The sequence below is a fragment of the Oreochromis aureus genome, linkage group 19 (assembly GCF_013358895.1).
Source record: "Oreochromis aureus strain Israel breed Guangdong linkage group 19, ZZ_aureus, whole genome shotgun sequence".
Lineage (NCBI taxonomy): Eukaryota > Metazoa > Chordata > Actinopteri > Cichliformes > Cichlidae > Oreochromis > Oreochromis aureus.
In genome coordinates, this window is record NC_052960.1 from 6,094,748 (window position 1) to 6,114,212 (window position 19,465).

Consider the following 19,465-nt stretch of genomic DNA (forward strand, 5'->3'; position numbering starts at 1 on the left):
ACATTTTCCACAAACTGAGAGAGTAAAACTAAAGGCTTCTACTCTATATTTTTATTTTATTTATTTTTCCAAGTTCACAAAATAGTTTCAGTTTTATTTTTTTGAAAAGCCTAGTTTTTATTTTTATTTTAGTTAAATAAAAAATGTTCTAGTTTAGTTTTTAGTTAACTATACTCCACAAATATTTAACATACCACAGAAAATACATCATATCTCAATGGGAACAGTGTTTCGATCCACATAACGTACTCCAGGACTTCTCCAAATCTTTTCACACAGGGCACCAGTGGACCTGCCAATTCTGCTATTCTATGGCCAGTGCCAGTCAGGGTCAGGCAGTGCGCATGGAGCCCTCAGACCACCCTCATTAAATCTGTTTTTGGTTGTTTGGTCAGAGGCATTCACGCCAGTGGCCTGCTGAAGGTCACTGGCGGTGCTCATTCTTTTCTTCCTTGCACAAAGGAGCAGATAACGATGCTGCTGATGCATTAAGGACCTTCTACGGCCCTGTCCAGCTCTCCTGGAGTAACTGCCTGTCTCCTGGAATCTCATCCATACTCTTGAGACTGTGATGGAGACACAGCAAATCTTCTGTGGGTATTGATGTACCATCCTGGAGGAGTTGCACAACCTCTGAAGAATCCAGGTATCACCACACACTACCAGTAGTGACACTGACCCTAAATAAATGCAAAACTATTGAAAACACAGTCAGAAAAGTAGGTGGTTTCCACCTATAAACCACTCCTGTTTTGGGGGTTGATTAACAACCCCCTCTGCTACCCCAGAGGTTTCACTGATGCTGTACTCTTCATTAAAAAGTGTTCCTTTAATTTTCTTTTTTTAGTAGTGTAATATAACTTTACTTTTAATCCACCTCAATCAGGCCAAACTGGATTGCCAGGAACTGGCGCCACTATTCCTTGTCCTTCCACCACATTCATGTTTTGTTTGGTCTGTTTTTGTTATCATTACTGTAACCAAGAGAAACGCTGAGGTGACAGATGAGGATGCCAGGCATAATATTTGGCACTGTTTTATCTCACTTCCTTTTATGCAGGACCATTTTTGACCCGTGGAAGTACTCTGCCATCTTTATTGTCTAATCAAACAGAATAGGGTTAGTTTTAAAAAGTTTATTTTAGAGGAAAACTGTGGATGGTGTGTTTTTGTGTGGCTTTCACTACATGACATTTAATCTTGCTGTGTTGGATTAGGTGGTTGTAGAAGTTAATGAAATCTGGTCTTTTTGTGACTGAGAAAAGATAAACTACATGTTGCTCCCTCATCTGATGGCATTGGAAAGGAGGTGCTGGCTAATCATTTCCAAGAAAAGAATGTAAACAAACCAAAGGAGGCCGTAGTTGTGTGTATATAATACAACATGTCTTTTGTAACTCCATTTCGCATTTCCACCTACATTTGTGGTCAGACGTTTACATAGACTCATCATGGGCATGCATGTCAATTATTTATTTGGGCTGGGTTTTTTCCAGAGTGAAAAGATCGTACAACATACATCTTTAATGTAAAAAGGAATCTGGTCCACAATTTTGACCTTATTTTGAAATTTCTCTAATGCACACAGGGTCAAAAGTAAACATGCAGGTTCAAATATATACATACACCCACTTAAATATTTTAATAATGGTACTTAAGTTTCTAAAGTACATTGTAACTTGACAGGGTTAAGGTCTATTAACTTCTAATTAGTGATCAGGACTACTAATGGTAGTTCCTCTTTGTCAGTGTTAAAAGGTTTGTTTTCACAGCATTCAATGGATTGACAAATACTCAGAAAAATATGCATTGGTATATTCCTCTGGAAAGTCCAAGGAATTCACTGAAGATCGAAGGAGAATTGTAAATTTACACAAGTTCGGAATGTCTCTTTGGGCCATTTCTAAACAACTACAGATTCCAAGGTCATTAGCTCAAACAACTGTGCGTATGTACAAGTTATCTGGATGTGTCACCACTACCTCTGATTTCTTCAACTTCATCTCAAATCAACAGCAGGACGGTTGAAACATAGCCATAATTGACTATTCCAGCAGGACAATGATCCCAAACACATAAAAACTGGTTTTAGAATGGATAAAATGGGATAACATTAAACTTCTGAAATGGCCTTTCCAAAACCCCACCCACAACCCTATTGAAAATTTGTGAACTATGTTTAAAAGCCAGGTCCATGCCAGGATTCAATAAACTCTACCAATCCTGCCAAGAAGAGCGGTCAAATAAGACAGACTTATACAAAAAAGCTTGTTGATAGCTATCAAAAGTGTCTCATGGCAGTGCAACTTGCTAAGGCGTACTGACCTTTCCACCCTGAAAACAGAACTGTTAAAAGAAATCATTAAAAGCTCAAAATGACCATAAAATTCATGCCCATTTATTATAATGGTTATGTTAAAAATGTTGCACACGGGTCTGTTAAATCAGGCTGGAAGGACAACTTGGCAACAGTTAGTTTGGGTGATCATCAAACCCCCATGAGCACTGGACCCCTACAGGCCCTCGTGGCTGTTTCAGGAGGAAGTACCAGGCGCTCACTCACCAAACCTGGCACCAGGGTCGGGCCTTAACTCTGTCTCCATGAGGTATCATGATCCATTTATCCATTTTATAGTGAGGGAGGTCTGCGGTAAGTGCACATTCTTAATACAGATATATTTTTAATCTTTGAGATAAACAGTGATGCAGAGGTACATCCCTCTCTTACACAACCATTAATGAAATAAAAACAGTGCTTATCAGGGCCTTGACAACATGACGTCACCTTTCTTCCCCCAGGTTTCCCACTAAAAAGTACATTTCAGCCTTAAGGAGGTGATCTGGGCGAATGCTGATAACTCCTGCTGAAATTAGAGAAGCCTGAAAAACACATAGACTGCACAGAGAAATCCAGGAATATCATTTCCATTTACTTCTTCCGCATCTCAGGCGGCTAATTAAATGTCTAAAAACATTTCGGAATTTTTTTGTACTGTTTTAAATGTTGCTCGTCTCAAAATGTCACATAACACAGCTTCCAGTCAGCAGAGCCGCACTGGTTTAATCTGACTGATTTCCAGTCAAAGCGAGTAAGTTGCACTCATTCTAATCATAGCTACGCATATCAGGATTTAAAGAACAAAAAGCAGCCCAGAGCTTCCCGACACTGTTGATACACAGGGATGTGACAGAAACTGTAAATTTGTGAATTTAAAAATCGATAAAAGGTGTGATATGACACATGCACACATGTGAAGCTTTGTTTTATCGTGTTATTTTGTCTCAGCTATAGTGCATTTCTTTCCTGTATTTATCTGCTTTATTATGGTTCAAACTCGGGTCTCTTTATCACTATGCATTCAAAGCTGATTGCGATGGACAGTGCACACCAGAGTGGGCTCACTCACTGCTTTCACTTTAGTTTCAGCTTTGGCTTTGACTTCTCTAGTATTGTTATTATGTGGGAGTATTTGTCAGAGGCCAGATTTAACAAGTTCAACTAAGTATTAGTTTGAAGCGAGGCACACAGCCAGTTTACTCCTCTTACTCATTCAGAGCGTGGTAAGGCGTGCATCTTGGCTAAATCTGTATACAGATTAGAATAAGTCCACACTGGATTGGCAGAGGCCTTGAGTTTCCTTCACACTCTCAGTAAACACATGCATTAAAGCCCCATCATGCAGGAATAAAATAAGAGACCGTTCCTGCACATTTCTAATTTTGTTTAGTTTTGAAAATGCTCACTTTAAACCTTTATAATTTAGGTTGATAAAGATGTTTTTCATGCCTAGTATCTATTTAAGTTCTAGGTAACTATAATAGCCGTGGTCTACATAAAAAGCATGTACATGCAGTCAACTGTGGGTGTGCCTGCGGCTTTCGTTGTTTGTGGTTTCTGTAATTTTTCCATTCTCGCATCAAAACATTAAAACATTCATGCACTGTAGATCACTTGTAAAACATACCAAAATATGTATGCACAACGTGATGCACCGACTCATTGCAAACAATGCTGCATAACAACAGCTGCTAATGTGACAGTTTTGCACTGAGAGCAAAGACCACGAGCTTCCCCGTCTAACTGGTCACATAGACGGAACAATAGGAGGTAAAACAAGCCTGGAGTTTCCCCGAGGCCTCCAGAACATCACGTTCAGCCTGTCGTCTGTTTTTAAAGGGAGAGGTCGAAGCCTCGTTGAGTCTCGCGGGTTTATCCAGAACTTGGAGTCCTTCCAGTTTATCTGCAGGAGAATGGAGGGAGTGATTTCATTCTTAGTTGCTGAAGGCACCGAGGCAGTCTGTGGAAGTTTAATTCACCTTCAAATAAAAATTCTTCTGCAGACGCATCACTATGTAGTTTAAAAATACTTAACAGGATGTTAAGTAGAGTTATTAGCGCAAGCTTGTAATCTCTGACCTCGATGCTTGCAGGAAACTTGTTTTTTTTTCTAGGTATGCGTTAAAATTAGGATTACACAACAAGTAGAAGTATCCTTAAAAAATGTCAGTGTTACTTCAGAATAAAGTATACTTTAAGAGCAACACTTGACCATGTGGTCAGGATTGGAGGATGTTGGGGAAACTCCGCTAACATGCTTGCTGGTTTGTGCTCATCACACTATGTTACCATATGATAAATGAAGTGAAATCACAGGGCGGTCACACTCAAAAGTTTTGAAGGAAACTCCTGTACCACCACTGTCTGCTGCAGCCCCCCTCCCTCGCTCCCTCCTTCAGGTCTGCTGCTTCTGTCGAGCGGTTTAGCAGAAGCATGCTAATTAAGGTGCACTTGAAGGCGTTTGCATGCGTGCATCAAGAGAAAAACACACATTGATCTGAACTCAACTAGAAGATATTAAACTTTTAAGACTGTGCTTCTAACATCTGGGACACATTTAAGATTGTGCATAAGGAGCTTTTTTAAAGAGGGAGAAAAACATTAAAAATAATCCAGGATTAAAAACATAAATATACAAGAAGAACCTGGATTAAAGTGATTCTCATTACACAAAGGATTTGCAACAAAAACTGATGCACAGAAGTCAAATCTGTTGGCCCCAGTCACAGACGGGCTTCTTCAAAGTCCTTGTTTCTGACTGTACGATGGTAATTCAGAGCGAAAATCACTGGCATTTCCTTATTGCTCAGTCAGACTGCAGTATAATTTGATGAGGTTACCAACTGCAGTCATAATAAGCCTGACTGGAAACTTAAGCCATGTGGATTCTTAACAAAAATATATATTCAGATCTTAAATGTGATTTTTTTTTTTTTTTTTTTATGTGTGTGTGTGTGTGTGTGTGTGTGTGTGTGTGGTGGTGGTGGGGGGGGTCTCACAGTTACCAATTTAAATACCAGAAAATGTCGGGGTTTTTACTCCTAAATCAAACAGAATATTCTAATTTTTCCCCTTAAATGTGCCACTTTAAACCTAGAATATTTTTTGTTTTGGGGGGGTATGCGCATTTATTCTTCTCAGTTTACCACTTAAATCTCAGAGAATACACAAGTACTTTTGCTTGAAAATTAACTGCTTTAATCTGGGAATTTCTGAGATTTTCCTCTGAATATTCTTCACCTCCCCGAACTCCATGTTAATTTTTTTATTATCGTCATTATTTTCATAACACACAAATGCCCAACTAAAATTTCCCTTTCTTGAAGAATTACCATATCTTGCAGGTACATCTAAAGATGTGTGGTGTTGGGTAGTTTGTGAGGTGCAAAACCTTTGATTTAATCAATTTGCATGACCAAGAAGTGACTTTATGTTGCATGCATCCAAATCCAATTACTCACATAACTAATAAGTCTATAGGAATGTGAAATGCCCTGAAGGCTGTATGATTTACGTGCACAACATGCAGCCTGCAGAAGTATTTTCGCTCTCTCTGTGACAAACTGACTAGTGTATTTTATATGCGTCTCAACAGAAATCCCCTGTTGGAGCCAGCAATCTGTGTGCTGTGTTATTCTAAGTGACAGTTTTCTGGAAATCCCCCACCTAGCTGTTAGCTCCGCCCCGCTGCAGCCACAGAGCAGAGGGCATTTACTGCAGTGCAACGCCGTCGGAAAACACAACTGAACGCACCTCGGACTAACATGGATCTTCACAGGACCAGTATATTGAACCAAATGGATTACAGTCGGGACTCCAAAGAAGGGAAAACGGCTCAGGCCACGGAGGATCGGCTCGACAGCGGTTTGGATTCCCTGAAGGAAGAGGAGTACCAGGCTGTGGCCGCCGAGATCCGCCGGCTCCAGCTGGAATGCGAGGCGCCGGAGCACAAGCAGCTCCCCGCTCCAACCCGAGAGCTGTACGAGTGGCAGACACAGATCACAGAAGACGGAGACACGTAAGTTTGACCCGGAATAAGGTTACCGAGCTCGGATGTTTACGAGTTATTTTCGGGGGGTGCAACAGTGAGGCTAGGAGAAGGCCCAGCTCGGGTCTTGGAGGTAATTTGATGCCTTTCCTGTCGGGAATGTAGTTCTGCTCCAAGTGAGGCCCGGGCCTACCTTAACCCGAGCGGGGGATTAATTTTTAAGTGGCCAGGATTTTAGGGGTTCCATACCGCGGTGTTAACAATACACCGACCGAGTGTCCGGTTTTATTAAGAACGGGTCAGCCTGTGGTCAGACACGGCGCTGCTGGACGTAAACAAAAGGCTATTATCAGGAGGGAATCTATTATGGCCGCGGGTCAGATTGGGAAAGTCCCGGGCGCGTCGCCAAGGAATCCAACCGACGCGCGTTCCCGTGAAGTGAAAGAGGAGGAAAAGAAAAATGTGAAAAAGTACCTTAAATGCAGTGAGCGGAGACTGGGGGCGAAACCCGATTCTCGAAGAGGCGCTTGAGGGTTATTACTGACATTTAACTCAAGGGGAATAACAAAGCAGTCCCCGAAACCTAACTTTTATTTTAGCAAAGTTCCTCCGCAGATGAATATAGTTCCTAGTGTTTTAAATGGGCTCACAGCTCGCGCATTAACACTGGGCCAGAGATAAGTTAAATAATCAAAGCAGAGTACCGGAAATTTATGGAAGTAGTTTTATGCCAAAATTATACAGGCAAATAGAATAGGTTTGTATTTAAAAAAAAATAATGCAAGTGTAGATGCTTAACCTTTGTTTACAAGTACAAAACTCAAACTCAAAACAAATCCAAAGAAAAGTATAGCAATGACACTATAATTCAAATTAAGTTTTCTGAAGGGGAAAATCAATTTTAAACTTTCTAATTATTTTCCTGCAAACATATTATTGAAAGTAAAAGCAGACACACAAAAAAAACAATTGGTACCCACCAAAAATGGGATTCTCCAAAAGAAAAAGAAAAAGGTTGTAATAAAAGTGCACCTTTTGTTTATCAGTAAACCAGAAAGATCTGGAAAATGCATAGACTTGTTAAGTAAGATAAGAGAGATTACATGTAAGCAAAGTCACCCTCACAAGAATCTGGAAAAACCCTGGATTACCGCTGATAAACAGTTACTATGACACCCCTATGTAAGACATGTCCATTATCGGCCATTCTTGTTGAGTGAGTGCATTTTCTTTGTTGTGTAACAAATGTAACTCTCTATGCAGGAATATAGTATTTTACACCAATTCAAACAAAAAGCATAAAGGCCAAGTTAGAGTACAAAGGGACACTTCTGAACTGAAGCTGTTACATCAATCATTTAAGTTTTACAGTTACAGTTTTCCTGTAACATATTCACAGGAAGTTACTCTCTTTAGGTGTAAAATAAGGTTTTTGTAAATTTATTATTACAAATATTTATGAAAAAAAAATTAGTGTTTTCTTCATAGGTAAAACATTTTTTGTAACTGTATCTGATGTAGACGAAAAGGCACGATCGAAGTTGTGTAAAATTTACTTTTATCTTTGGTTGTTTACTTAAGTTGTTTTGTTTTTATGTTTCTGCAGGCTGCTCCACTTGGCAATCATCCACGAGGCCAAAGAATTCATCAAAACCATGATCGACCAGTCTAAAAACACAGACTTCCTCAACAGACAGAATGACCTGAGACAGGTATGCACAACACAGCTCTTAACACCCCACCCCCACCTGCATCCGCCATCATGACATTACTAAAATACCTGTCCCTCTCCAGACTCCTCTCCACCTCGCGGTAATAACAAAACAGCCAGAGGTGTGTCTCAACCTCCTGGTGTCTGGCTGTGACCCCACGCTGGTGGACAACAACGGAGACACGCCTCTTCACATTGCCTGTCGCCATGGTAACCTGCACTGCTTCAGCGTCATCACACAGAAAAGCCGACCAGTGCACCTACACACGGCGATGGCTGCCTGCAATTATAACGGTAAGTGATGTTTTTGTTCGCCTGGGACACGCTGACATTTTAGTTTCTGGGTATGCTTGCTGTTAGTTAGCCCCAAAGACTGCAGTTAAGTGACCAAGAGGAGCTTAAACCCATCTCTTATGCAGTAGTTAATGTTTCATTGAAAAAGGTGGAGACTTTTGTGAAAACATTTTCCGTTAAATACTGAGCATGCACGGCAGTGCTTATTTATGTTTTTTTTGGTTAAAAAAGGCAGTAAATCAAATCCAAATAAGGACATTGATATGAATGCATGTGTTTCACAACCCACACCCAGCAGTTTTTGCTAATTACTAAGAATAACAAAGGAATATGGAAAGAATGTTTCTGTTGCAGTCTCGCTCTGGAATCAGCTTTTAATTTTTCTTTTCCTTTTCTGTGTTGTGCAGGTCAAAACTGCCTCCACCTGGCTTCTGTGCAGGGTTTCCTCTCACTGGTGGAGAGACTGGTAGATCTGGGAGCTGACATTAATGCAAAGGTAACTTACACCTCTTCTGTATTTAAAATTTTTTTTTTTTTTAAATTCTTTGTTAATCTTAGTTAATGCTAATGCCTTTGCCTCCTTGCTGTCTTACAGGAGCAGCATAACGGTCGCAGCGCGCTCCACCTGGCTGTGGACCAGCAGAACCTCCTTTTGGTCAAACTGCTGCTGAAAAAAGGAGCGAACCCAAACCTCCTGAGCTTCGGGGGCCACTGCCCCTATCACCTCACCATCGGTTTGGATAACTGGGAAATCAACAAAGAGCTGTACTCTGTGACCCATCCTGACCTGAGAGAGCTGCCAGACAGCGAGTCGGACGACAGTGACGAAGAGGAGCACATGGACTCTGACGATGAGGTGCGTTTCAAAATCGTAGAGCCGGTCTGGCACGAATGAAGTGTGTCATTAGTTGGTGTGTGACCATTTTTATTTCCTCCCATGTGTCTGCAGGTGAATTACGATGACATTCATTGGAATGGACATTAGCAGGAAGCGAGAGGGCGGGGGAAGTTACAGAGACCGGAGGCTGTGACGATGAAGGATGGACGGACGGGGGGCCCAGCACGTTTCTTACTTCTGCTGTGACGCGTCCGTGGGATGACAACGATGGGGGTCGTGCGACGCAGCGAGGTGACGTGCCCGCTTCCAGGCAGCTGAGCAGGAAGAATTAAACAGAGACTGCCGGCGAATGCATGATCGCATGTGACACACAATGACGGGATGGATCGCTTGTATTCTGTGGACGTCCATACATACGTGGAGATTTTCCTCCAGCAGCTCTGCTGTATGATAGTGTAAATGCTGTGTATACAAAGATGTATTTTTTATGGAAGCTGTGAATGTGTACAGTTGAGCAGGTTGTATATGTGAGACAGCAAATGGGTTCAGCACACTCCATTAAATTAAAACACTCATATTTAACAGTGAAAGCCTCCTGTGTGAGCGTGTTATTTGTTGGGATGGGAATATTTTTACACGTGAAGACGAGACATCAGAAGCAGTCATATCCGGCGTGTAATCGTAATCAGCAGCGCCTGACGGCAATAAAAAGCTTCAATTACACGGGAAATGAATGTAACCACGTGGCCTCCTGCTGCCGTCACTGAGTCTGCTCGTATAAACGTTCCCATCAAAGCATGACAGCTCAACTTCACTCCTGACCGGACACTTCTTTTTTCCCTTTCTAATTTTCATATAATACAGGAAAGCGCTGATAACTCCTTTCCACTGAATGAGGAACAGGCAGTCAATTGAGCTGCGAGTTCCTCCTTTTAGATGTTTGTAAAATAGAGATAAGAGGCTTTGGGAATTTTTCTGTGTGTGCAATGAGGTCAATTGCCCTGTCATTTAAATCAGGAAGTTTTTCTGGAGGGTGTGGCTAAGAGGGAAGGGACAGGAAATTCCCAGGAACGGAACAATTCAGCTGTTGCCGACATTCCTGCTTGTCATTCACCTTCCGAAGAAGAGGAACAACAGGATGCTGAAGTCAAGTGACAGAAGATGGGAAGGAAGGGAGCAGCATGTAAGCAGCATGCAGAATTGTGTTTAAACCTTATATTTTAATACTTTTGCAGACATGAAATATTTTGCCCTCCCTTACTCAAAAGAAAAAATGAACTAAAGTTCATGTCATGACTGTTTATAGTAAACCTTGGTCCACAAGGCAACCCAGGACTTTAATTAAAGGAGATGGCCACGGAGCCCACAACAAATCAGAATACTGGGTCAGAGGGCAGCCCTGCACCTTAATACACAAGCATTACATGAAAAATGATGCTGCACAAGAGTTTAATTGTTTTCTACTGAATAAGTCTTCTGCAAAGTGATATTAAAAAAATTGGTATTTAGGCTATAAGTCACATTCTTACTCAACAGGACAAACATTTTAGCATCAAAACGACTGAATGAGCTGTTCTTAAAAAGACAAAAGCCTCATTGAGCACAGGATAAATCTGGAAACAGAAACAGGGTCGATGTGTTATCACTTAAGTACAGTTTTAATATACTGTACATCTACTCAACAGCAGAGAACTCTTTAAAATCAATATTAAAGTGATTGACATTAATGAATCAATAGATACAATCAAATGAAAAATGCATGGTGAGTAAAAATACTCACCATGTATACTTCAAGTAAAAGTAGTAATGTTGATTTTAAGAACTGGTATTCTGCTGGGTAGCCTCATCTGTAATCATATGGCATAAAATATCAGTAGATTTATGTTTAAAACATTAACCACAGCTTTTAAATAATTGGCATGGAGCACAAAGTATAATATTGTGTTTTTCACCTTGCGTGCTACACCTTACGGATACTTGAATGCTTCAGCAAAGTAAAGAGAAAGAAAGGTTCCAGTGTGGACATCAAGCTTAGGCTCTGCACTTTTTAAAAGCAAGTAATCCAGACCACGCAGTAACATATTAACGACTATGGATCATCTCACGTTCTTTTGCCTGAACTTTGCTCCATTTTCGGCCTAACCAGAGTAAACGGTGCCTCAGTGCTTGTTTACTTTGTACCCACAAAAGGCTGATCATGAGACTTAACACACAGACAGCACTGGGCATTGTAAGCGTGAGGGTACTCCGGTCTAATGGCGCTGTTAAGTGGGCACATATGATATGTGCAAAGCAATTGACTGCTGCAGGAGCGTTTCCAGTACTGGAAATAAACAGCTGGAGTGCAAAAGTCGGCTCAATTGGGGCAATCCCAATTATCTTGTTGAACACCGAGATAGTGATTATTTAAAATAATTTCTCCCAGACATCAGAAAATAGTGGATTCAATAAATTTTCAAAGAAGATGATGTGTTGTTAGGCGAAATGATCAAATTAATGCAAAACAGAATGCAGCACAGTAATCGTTTGCATTAGGTGCATGTCTCACTGGGTGTAAACTAACTGTGCTAACTTTTCTTCCCTTTGTATCAGGAAGCTGGCATAGTAAAGATCATTTACTGTGGAAGCTGACTGTTCAGACATTTGCATTCTCACGTGTACACTCTGTCGGGTAATTTCGAGAGAGCTAAGAGCCGTGGCTCCGTCAGACAGGAATGAATGTGCACAGAGAATCAAACACAAGAGCTGCAGTGTTAAATAAAAAGTGTGTGTTTAATAGAATTGTGGAAATGTACAGCAGCTGCAGCAGAAGGGCAGGTAGATCATAACACCAGCTTTCTAGTGACCTGAGCAGATTTAAACAGGGGTGTGACAATGACCTGCTGCTGTAGGAGAATTCCCACAGCTGTTCCCTGGGTTATCATCGAGTACAGAGCATGAACTTCATCCTGAAACTAAAGACAGTGCAGAGGGGAAAGCTTAAAAACTGAAGAAGAGAGACACATATGTAAGTGGTAGCCCTGAGAAAAGATGGTCAGGAAGCACTGCCGAGTACAGTGAAGCTACAGGACCACTGAGTCCACATTTAAGAGGTATTGTGCTGTAAATTGTAGTGTTACCACACCCCCACCTTCCAATCTGCTCATGTCACACTCATTAGGTGAAGTCATTCGGGCTGAGCTGCTGCGCCGCGGCCGTCTGTCACATCAGCTGCCACGTCACTTTTTATGTGTCACGTCAGGGACTGATCTGAATGTCCCGTCCACGATCTGAGACATTTAGCAGCTGGCTGCAGAAGGAAAACACAGGAGGGGGCAGGGGTTTGGGTACGTGGATAATATCATGTCCTGTTTGTGACCAGATAGCATGGAGGGGAGGGGGCGGGGTTATCTTTTACTGTTCATCTCTTTTTGAAGAAGATGATGCCAGCTCCTCCTTCATCTTCCTTCCAGCTGAGACATTTTGTGTATTGATGCTTTTTACTGTTTATCATCCGTTCTTATAAAACCGCTTCACTCCCGCTCAGACAAAGTCATCAGGTGAGCATCGATCTCGGCCTCTGACAGAATCCTGGAACACAAATGCACAGTTATACGGTCATACTTTTTCATTCTGCCAACACACACACACACACACACACACACACACACACACACACACGGATATATCGAGAACAAGCTCCACATGTAAGCCCTTGCTTTGATCTCAACCCCTGGCTGTTTTTAGTTTTAGGGAATTTCCATTACAACACCGGCCTCTTTTTCTCAAATTATTTAGCAATAACACAACACAGCCGACACATTACCGGCATTTTAGCGCTTTCAACTTTTTAATCAGCAACGGCCTGCTTCGTTTTTATTCTGCAAAACTAATTTAATGCAGCGGCTGACTCAAGATCACGTTCTTACTCAAAGCTATCAAGAAGCTTTGTTTCAGAAAAACACTCACTTGAATTTGGGCTCTTGTGCCGTGATGACTCCGATCTCTAGCTCCGAGGGCTTGAAGTCGATGGACAGAACAGTAGACAGGCATGAGATAGCTGTCTGTTTGAAGACAAAGGGGAGAACTTTATATTTAAACATGATACAGCAAGTTAAAGTAAAAGAAAAAAGTTATTATATATGCGTTTATTATATATACCAGGGATGGGCAACTGAGTTCAGCTAATGGAAGACAACACTCCCAGTTTCTCATGCACCCACCTCTGATATATATACTTTAGCATATTAAGGAGGGTTTTAATAAGTCAGTAACTATCTTTTTGATTCAGAGACCATGGGAGACCATTCTAATTCCAACAGGTCTGTTTGAACTTTTTTCCAAAAATCAACAACCTTCCCTAACGTCAACTGGCTTGGAAAACACCAAGCAATTCATTGAAATTACCCCACATAGTCACAGCTATAAAATTCATACACGTTTCCTGATACATCAAGAAAAATCACCTAACTCTCCTTACTCGGCTGTCCAGAAAGTATCCTGTAAAATCCCCAAGATTCCCGAAGCTCCATAAAGAGTGGAAACGCCCTGCAGCCTTCATCGTTACCGGACCATTTTTGGGCAAAATTCCAGTGCAACCGAAAAGAATATGGAATTATTTTGTGTATTCTGGTGTATTTTACCTCTATAGTCTGCTCGTAAGTCCAATCCAGCTTCTTCTTCACTTTCTTCTCCAGGAAACTAGTGGCCTCGGTCTGTTTCACTCCGGCTGCCGTGGCCTTGAAGCCGCAGTAGTAGCCGGCTGGATCGCACTTGAACAGCTGTGGGCCCAACTCCTCATCAATCCCGATCACTATCATACCTGCAGGGTGGAATGAAAACAGGAGAGCACAAAAAAGTAAAGAAAGAAGTCATATATGCTCATTGCACACCACATTTTTAGACACGCAAAAAAAGACTAAATTTAACAACTTTTTGCATCAGATTTCAAAGATATTGTGTAAACTGAAGCTTGCAGACATTAAGAAAATGCTCTGAAAAAAAGTTTCAATTTCAGTTTTAATACATGGAGTGATATCAAAATGCAAACACACACACACTAACACACATTACGTACAGCAGCCTAGCGGTCTCATCTCTGCGTTCTGGGTGTAAACCTGGGAGATGTCGGCCATGCGTTTGCACAGCATGTCCACGGGCACCTCGTAGCCATACTTGTACATCCAGTTAGCCGCCTCGTACCGTGCGCGCTGCACCTGAGACCTGCCGTCAGCTGGACAGAAGGAAGGGAAAGAAAATCAACCACAGCGCAGCTTACATCACTTGAAACTGCCGTTTAAAACATTTGCACTCTAACTAATAGGACTCGGGCTTGTTTTAATAAGTGAATTACTTTGAAGTGGTACGGTCCTCCGGTCAGGCATTTCCCTGCAGGAGATCCGACTATGTTCATTTGTGTTTCAGTTCTGTTTAGTTGTGTAATATAAACATTTTTAGTTACAGCTCATGTGGTCTCCCTCTTTGAAAACTGAGGGCTCACCCAGGATCAGTCTGGTCAGATGAAGCTGTAACTTGGGCTGGCTGGAGGCCAGAATTATTTAAGTGCTTTGACTTTTTAAAAACATTAACAGCTGGTATGATATGGTAAGTTGGTCTCATTAGAAGTGGTAGCAGGCTCTTAGAGGTAGCTTTCTGCCAACCTTTTTAAGAGCTAGGTGTCTTAACAGGGAGCTTAGTTTAATTGTATATATCAGCATTGTTTTTCCAATACTAGGGTTTGTTGTGGAACATGAGATGAGTCAGATGAGACATTGCTTACTAGGAATAGTCATTATAGCTTTAATCTGTAAGTGGAAACAGGCAAGGCTATAAGCTCAGGATCACATCTATACCTACGGAGGGAATACTGCATGGTGGGGACTTTCTGGACCTTCTGATTAAGAGTTCTTTTACCACCTCTGTTTAAGGATACAGGTTAGTTATTTTCCAGCTTAGCTTTATTGAATCAACACAGAGCCTACGCCATAGTGGGCACTTAAACTTGTGTGTTCAAGCATATTCCCAGCTGATTGCTTACATGGACTGCTAGAGCTTTGAAAAAGAGAAAATGCCATGTCTACACTGCTATTATTGCATTACAGTTAATAATATTATAGCCAGAGACGTCAATCCTTCTCATGAATGTCAGCAACACAAAAGAGATGTGAGTTCACTTAACATCATTAACATCATGTGGACAACTACAGGTACTTTGATGTAAACTTGAGTTTACTGGACTGGAGGACCAACAGTGATGCTGTGTACAAGAAGGGGATGAGCAGATTCTACTTTCTGAGGAAGCTCAGATCGTTTAATGTGTGCGGCAAGAGGTTGGCTATCTACCAGTCTTTGGAGTTACATGGATAAGGTTAACTGGTAGTTCTAATTTGCCCCTACGTTTGAATGTGAGTGTGAATGGTTGTCACTCTGTGTGAGCTTTGTAACAGACTGGCGCCCTGACCAGGATGTACTTCTCGCTAGGATAGGCTCCAGGCCCTCTCTGTGAATTGGATAAGTGGAAGAAGATGGATGGATAACTGTTGTATATAAAATTTTGTGCTACCTAACATAATAATGCCTTCATTATGGGCTTGCATACTTCTAACCATGCTGTTTTTATTACACTATTTTGATTTCTATTCTTGTGGGATAAAGTATCTTTAATTTTTCTAATTTTCTGTGTTTACACAGCACGTTACCTCCAAGCAGATCGATCACAGTGTTGTTGATTTTTTTTTCTGTGCTGTGCCACTGTCGATTCATGATTAGATGAAATCAACCTTTAAGTAGGCAGAGACTGACATTAACTTGTTGTTTTAATATGTTGCTCTTAAAGGTTTCACCGGCCCCGAGACTGGGAATCTCCAGGATGTGCTGGAGCAGGAGAAGAAGCAGTACAACCTTTGTGGTTTAGTTTTAATTGCATATATCAGCAGTTTTTCCAGTACAAGCATCTGTTGTGGAACATAAGTCAGAAGAGACACTGCTTACCAGGAATAATCAGTTTCATTATTTTTTCCATTCATTTGTACTTTAGTGTGTGATTTCATCATGCGACTTTTACCCACTGTTATGTTATTATTCTATTAGTGTTCAGTCCTTACGAGCTTGTGTGCAGTTTCATCTTAAAATTTTTATTTCTTTTTTAATATAAGCCATAAACCTGCCACAGATTATTGATGAATATTTGTGTGTATGGCTAAATCTGGCACTTTAATGACAGACCTGAGTTTTCATATTAAACACTGCCGCTTCTTAAATAAAACCCACAAACAGAAACAGGTGTAAGCTTCACATGACCCTCATCTGTTTACTCACAGACAGCGCTGTTTGTCTTGTCTTTTCCTGTACTTAAATCTGCTCTTCTTTGTTCTACAACTTTTATTATCGACTGAAAACACATTTTTTTATACACTCTGTCTCAAATTTCAAGCGAGTGTTTATGTGCAGTTTCTGGGAATGTCTTGGTGTTCTTCTGCAGGCTTAGCTTGAGAAACACCGTGTCAGTTCAAGCAGATTATTAAAGATGATAAAAATCTTACCCGCATGCCACTGAAAAAGTTTACATTATTTGAAGTTTAATTTGTAACTCTGAATAGTCTGCAGGAAAGAAGAGGATAACTAAAATGTGAGGCTGCAACATCATAAGGAAAGTATATTGCAACTTCAGTTACACGATATTGCCAAGACTAGCTCCTGAGAGCGATTCATTCTTTCACAAATGTTTGCAGAAGCAGTCTGCATGTCTAGATTTTTTACACCTGTGGTCATGGAAGTGATTGGAACACCTGGATTCCTTGATTTCAAATGGGTGAGTGAATACTTTTGGCAATATAGTGTATATCTGTTACCTTAACTCCAAATCACAACTCTGCTAATACACTGGAGGCTGCATCAGAGCCAAATCAGCCCATTTTCTTATTATTTTATACAAAAACAACAAAGAAGACTGAAGAAAAAAAAAGCTTAACATTGTCCCCAATAATAAGACTAGATAATAAGCTTCCTGCTGCTTACCAGTCATGCCGGTCATAACACATCCTATGTTCTCTGTGATTTTGAACAGGTGTGTGACTGTCGCAGCGTCCAGGAGCTTGTCCTGAGGAAGACACAAAGAAAGGCGCCCCTAACAGATGAACTCGCCACACGGGCCACCATCGATACACCAATCAAAATGTCGTTTTAGGAATCGGATCACACAAATGTGAAAGAAACGCAAACTCACAGGAACTTTCTTCTGCGTCACGACCACAGCACAGTCCTTCCCTCTGACGGCCACAGAGGTCAGTCCGCCCTGGTTTATCGCTTTAAAGGCATACTCTGAAGAGTGAAGAGAGGCAGGCAAAATGAAATATACACAAACGTCATGACTGAACATTTTAAAAAGGTAACAAACTAGCTGCTTGTTCTTCTTATCAGTAAATTGATGATGATTGTTAATAACCTGTAAATTTAACTTCCTGGTGTCACAAATACATCACTCTTTGAGGTGCCGATAAAGAAAGGCACCTTTTACTTATTTTCTTTTTCATTTTGTTTCTTCCCTTTCTTCAGTGCTAACACACCCCTGTCAGACTCTTATGACAAAATATTTCCATATCTTGATGACTGAACTGAAAGCAATTATAACTCACACAAGAGAATGAGGAAACTATTTGTTATATGTTATTCAGTCCTTTACATTTGCTTACAGATTTTCCTTGTTTCACTTAGCCTTTAAATAGAAACACAAATTAACACATTATAATTTATTAGAGTTCTTATGATTTTGTGTTTTTCTTTCTATTAATTTGAAATTTTGTTTTCAAGTCCTTGTAGTTCAGTTTCCAAGCTAGGGTTACTTGTTGAATTTTTTGTTATCTGGCTATGATGTATAATTTGGAGATGTGGCCCTGAAGAAAAATGGGCCAAGCTGGAGGTGGTAGAGCTGGAGATGCTCATATTTCATCCCAGAAGGGACAAGATTAAAAATGAGTACAGAGGGACAGCTCAGACTGTGGTTTGGCGAACTAACTAACTAACTTGCCAAAGTTAGAGAGGCAATGCTAAGATGGTTTGGACATGTACAGAGGCGAGATAGTGGATACATTGGGCAAAGGATGCTGAAGATGGAGCTACCAGGCAGGAGGAAAAGAGGAAGACCTCACAGAGGATTCATGGATGCAGTGACAGAAGACATGCAGAGGTCTGGTGTGACAGAGTAGGATGCTAGCGATAGGGTGAGATGTGGATCTGCAAAAGCACAAAAAATGACTAACGCACATTAATGCATGCTGCATGTTCGACTCCCCTGATTTAAGAAGTTTAGAGATGCTGTTAGAATACATGCGCATGCGTGGTCCTGTCAGCCGTATGGACCTTAAGCTATAACTAAAGTTGAATTTAGTCTCCTTTATACATTATTAGCTAGCTTTTATCAGTTTATAATTGCTGCAACCTGAAATGTTTTGCTTTAATGATATGACCCCTTAGTTGCTCCGTTGGATTAACTGCTTCACTACATTTATTTAATTTTTATAATAGCTATTTTCTTTCCCCACTGCCCTGTGGGGACATATTTAATCAGCCTTGAGCTTTGTGACTAGCTGCTGTTAGCTTGTTAGCAGGCAGTGATGACAGAGCAGGTTAAGGTTCTGTTCGGTTCTCTTATTACTGACCGACTTGGTAGAGCCTTCCCTCCGGGGAGAAGATGGTGATGTGCCGGTCAAACCCCGCACTCGACCCCCGGGACATGACGGCAGGAAATAATTGAGGTAAAGTGGTCTAGACCGAATCTGAAACTAAACTGAGGTAAAAACAGAAGCAAAACATGGCACGATTCTGCACCGGAAGCAGACGAGAGCTTTCATATCCGGGTCAACTGTCTGTAGTTTTTGTCTTGTAATAGAGCGTACTTCAATCAGGCGATGTATTCGTAAGTATACAGTATGAAAACTTTACTCAGTATCAGAAACTAATATTATTTTCTTTTCTTTTACTATCTCGGAGCAAATAGACAATTTCTTGACAATTACAGAATATGACGTTTGTGCAATTTTCTTTTTGGGGTAATGAGAAAACCTAAAAGTTCTTCCCTAAAATGCCTTTTCACCGGCTACGGATGAAGATTTAAACAATCCTTATCCGTTAGTGTTATAGTTTCCCGAGAGATTGTGTACATTAATAGATTCGGGAAACTTGAGAAAATTCAAATTATATTCAAACTTGTGCTGCACAATTAAAGTTGTACTTTTTTAGATTTTTTTTTTTTCTTCTGGTTAATATTTTATAAGAAAGTGTTCGGGTTTTTGTATTTGGTTTATATTCTGAGTAAAAACC

At 40.8% G+C, this 19,465-nt stretch overlaps 2 protein-coding genes across 2 annotated transcripts; one reads left to right on the forward strand and one right to left on the reverse strand.

Moving 5' to 3' along the window:
- Positions 1-6,019: 6,019 nt before the first annotated feature.
- nfkbiab (nuclear factor of kappa light polypeptide gene enhancer in B-cells inhibitor, alpha b) lies at positions 6,020-9,759 on the forward strand. Its single transcript, XM_031746142.2, has 6 exons — positions 6,020-6,356; positions 7,933-8,038; positions 8,121-8,331; positions 8,739-8,827; positions 8,927-9,187; positions 9,281-9,759. The coding sequence occupies exons 1-6, from the start codon at positions 6,103-6,105 to the stop codon at positions 9,314-9,316; spliced, it is 957 nt and encodes a 318-aa protein (XP_031602002.1). The 5' UTR covers positions 6,020-6,102; the 3' UTR covers positions 9,317-9,759.
- A 2,156-nt stretch (positions 9,760-11,915) lies between these two features.
- On the reverse strand, positions 11,916-18,989 carry psma6a (proteasome 20S subunit alpha 6a). Its single transcript, XM_031746151.2, has 7 exons — positions 18,805-18,989; positions 17,373-17,467; positions 17,165-17,246; positions 14,226-14,381; positions 13,792-13,970; positions 13,118-13,212; positions 11,916-12,739 (listed from the first exon to the last, which is right to left on the reverse strand). Exons 1-7 carry the CDS (start codon positions 18,878-18,880, stop codon positions 12,682-12,684), a joined length of 741 nt encoding a protein of 246 aa, XP_031602011.1. The 5' UTR covers positions 18,881-18,989; the 3' UTR covers positions 11,916-12,681.
- Between the last annotated feature and the right edge of the window lie 476 nt (positions 18,990-19,465).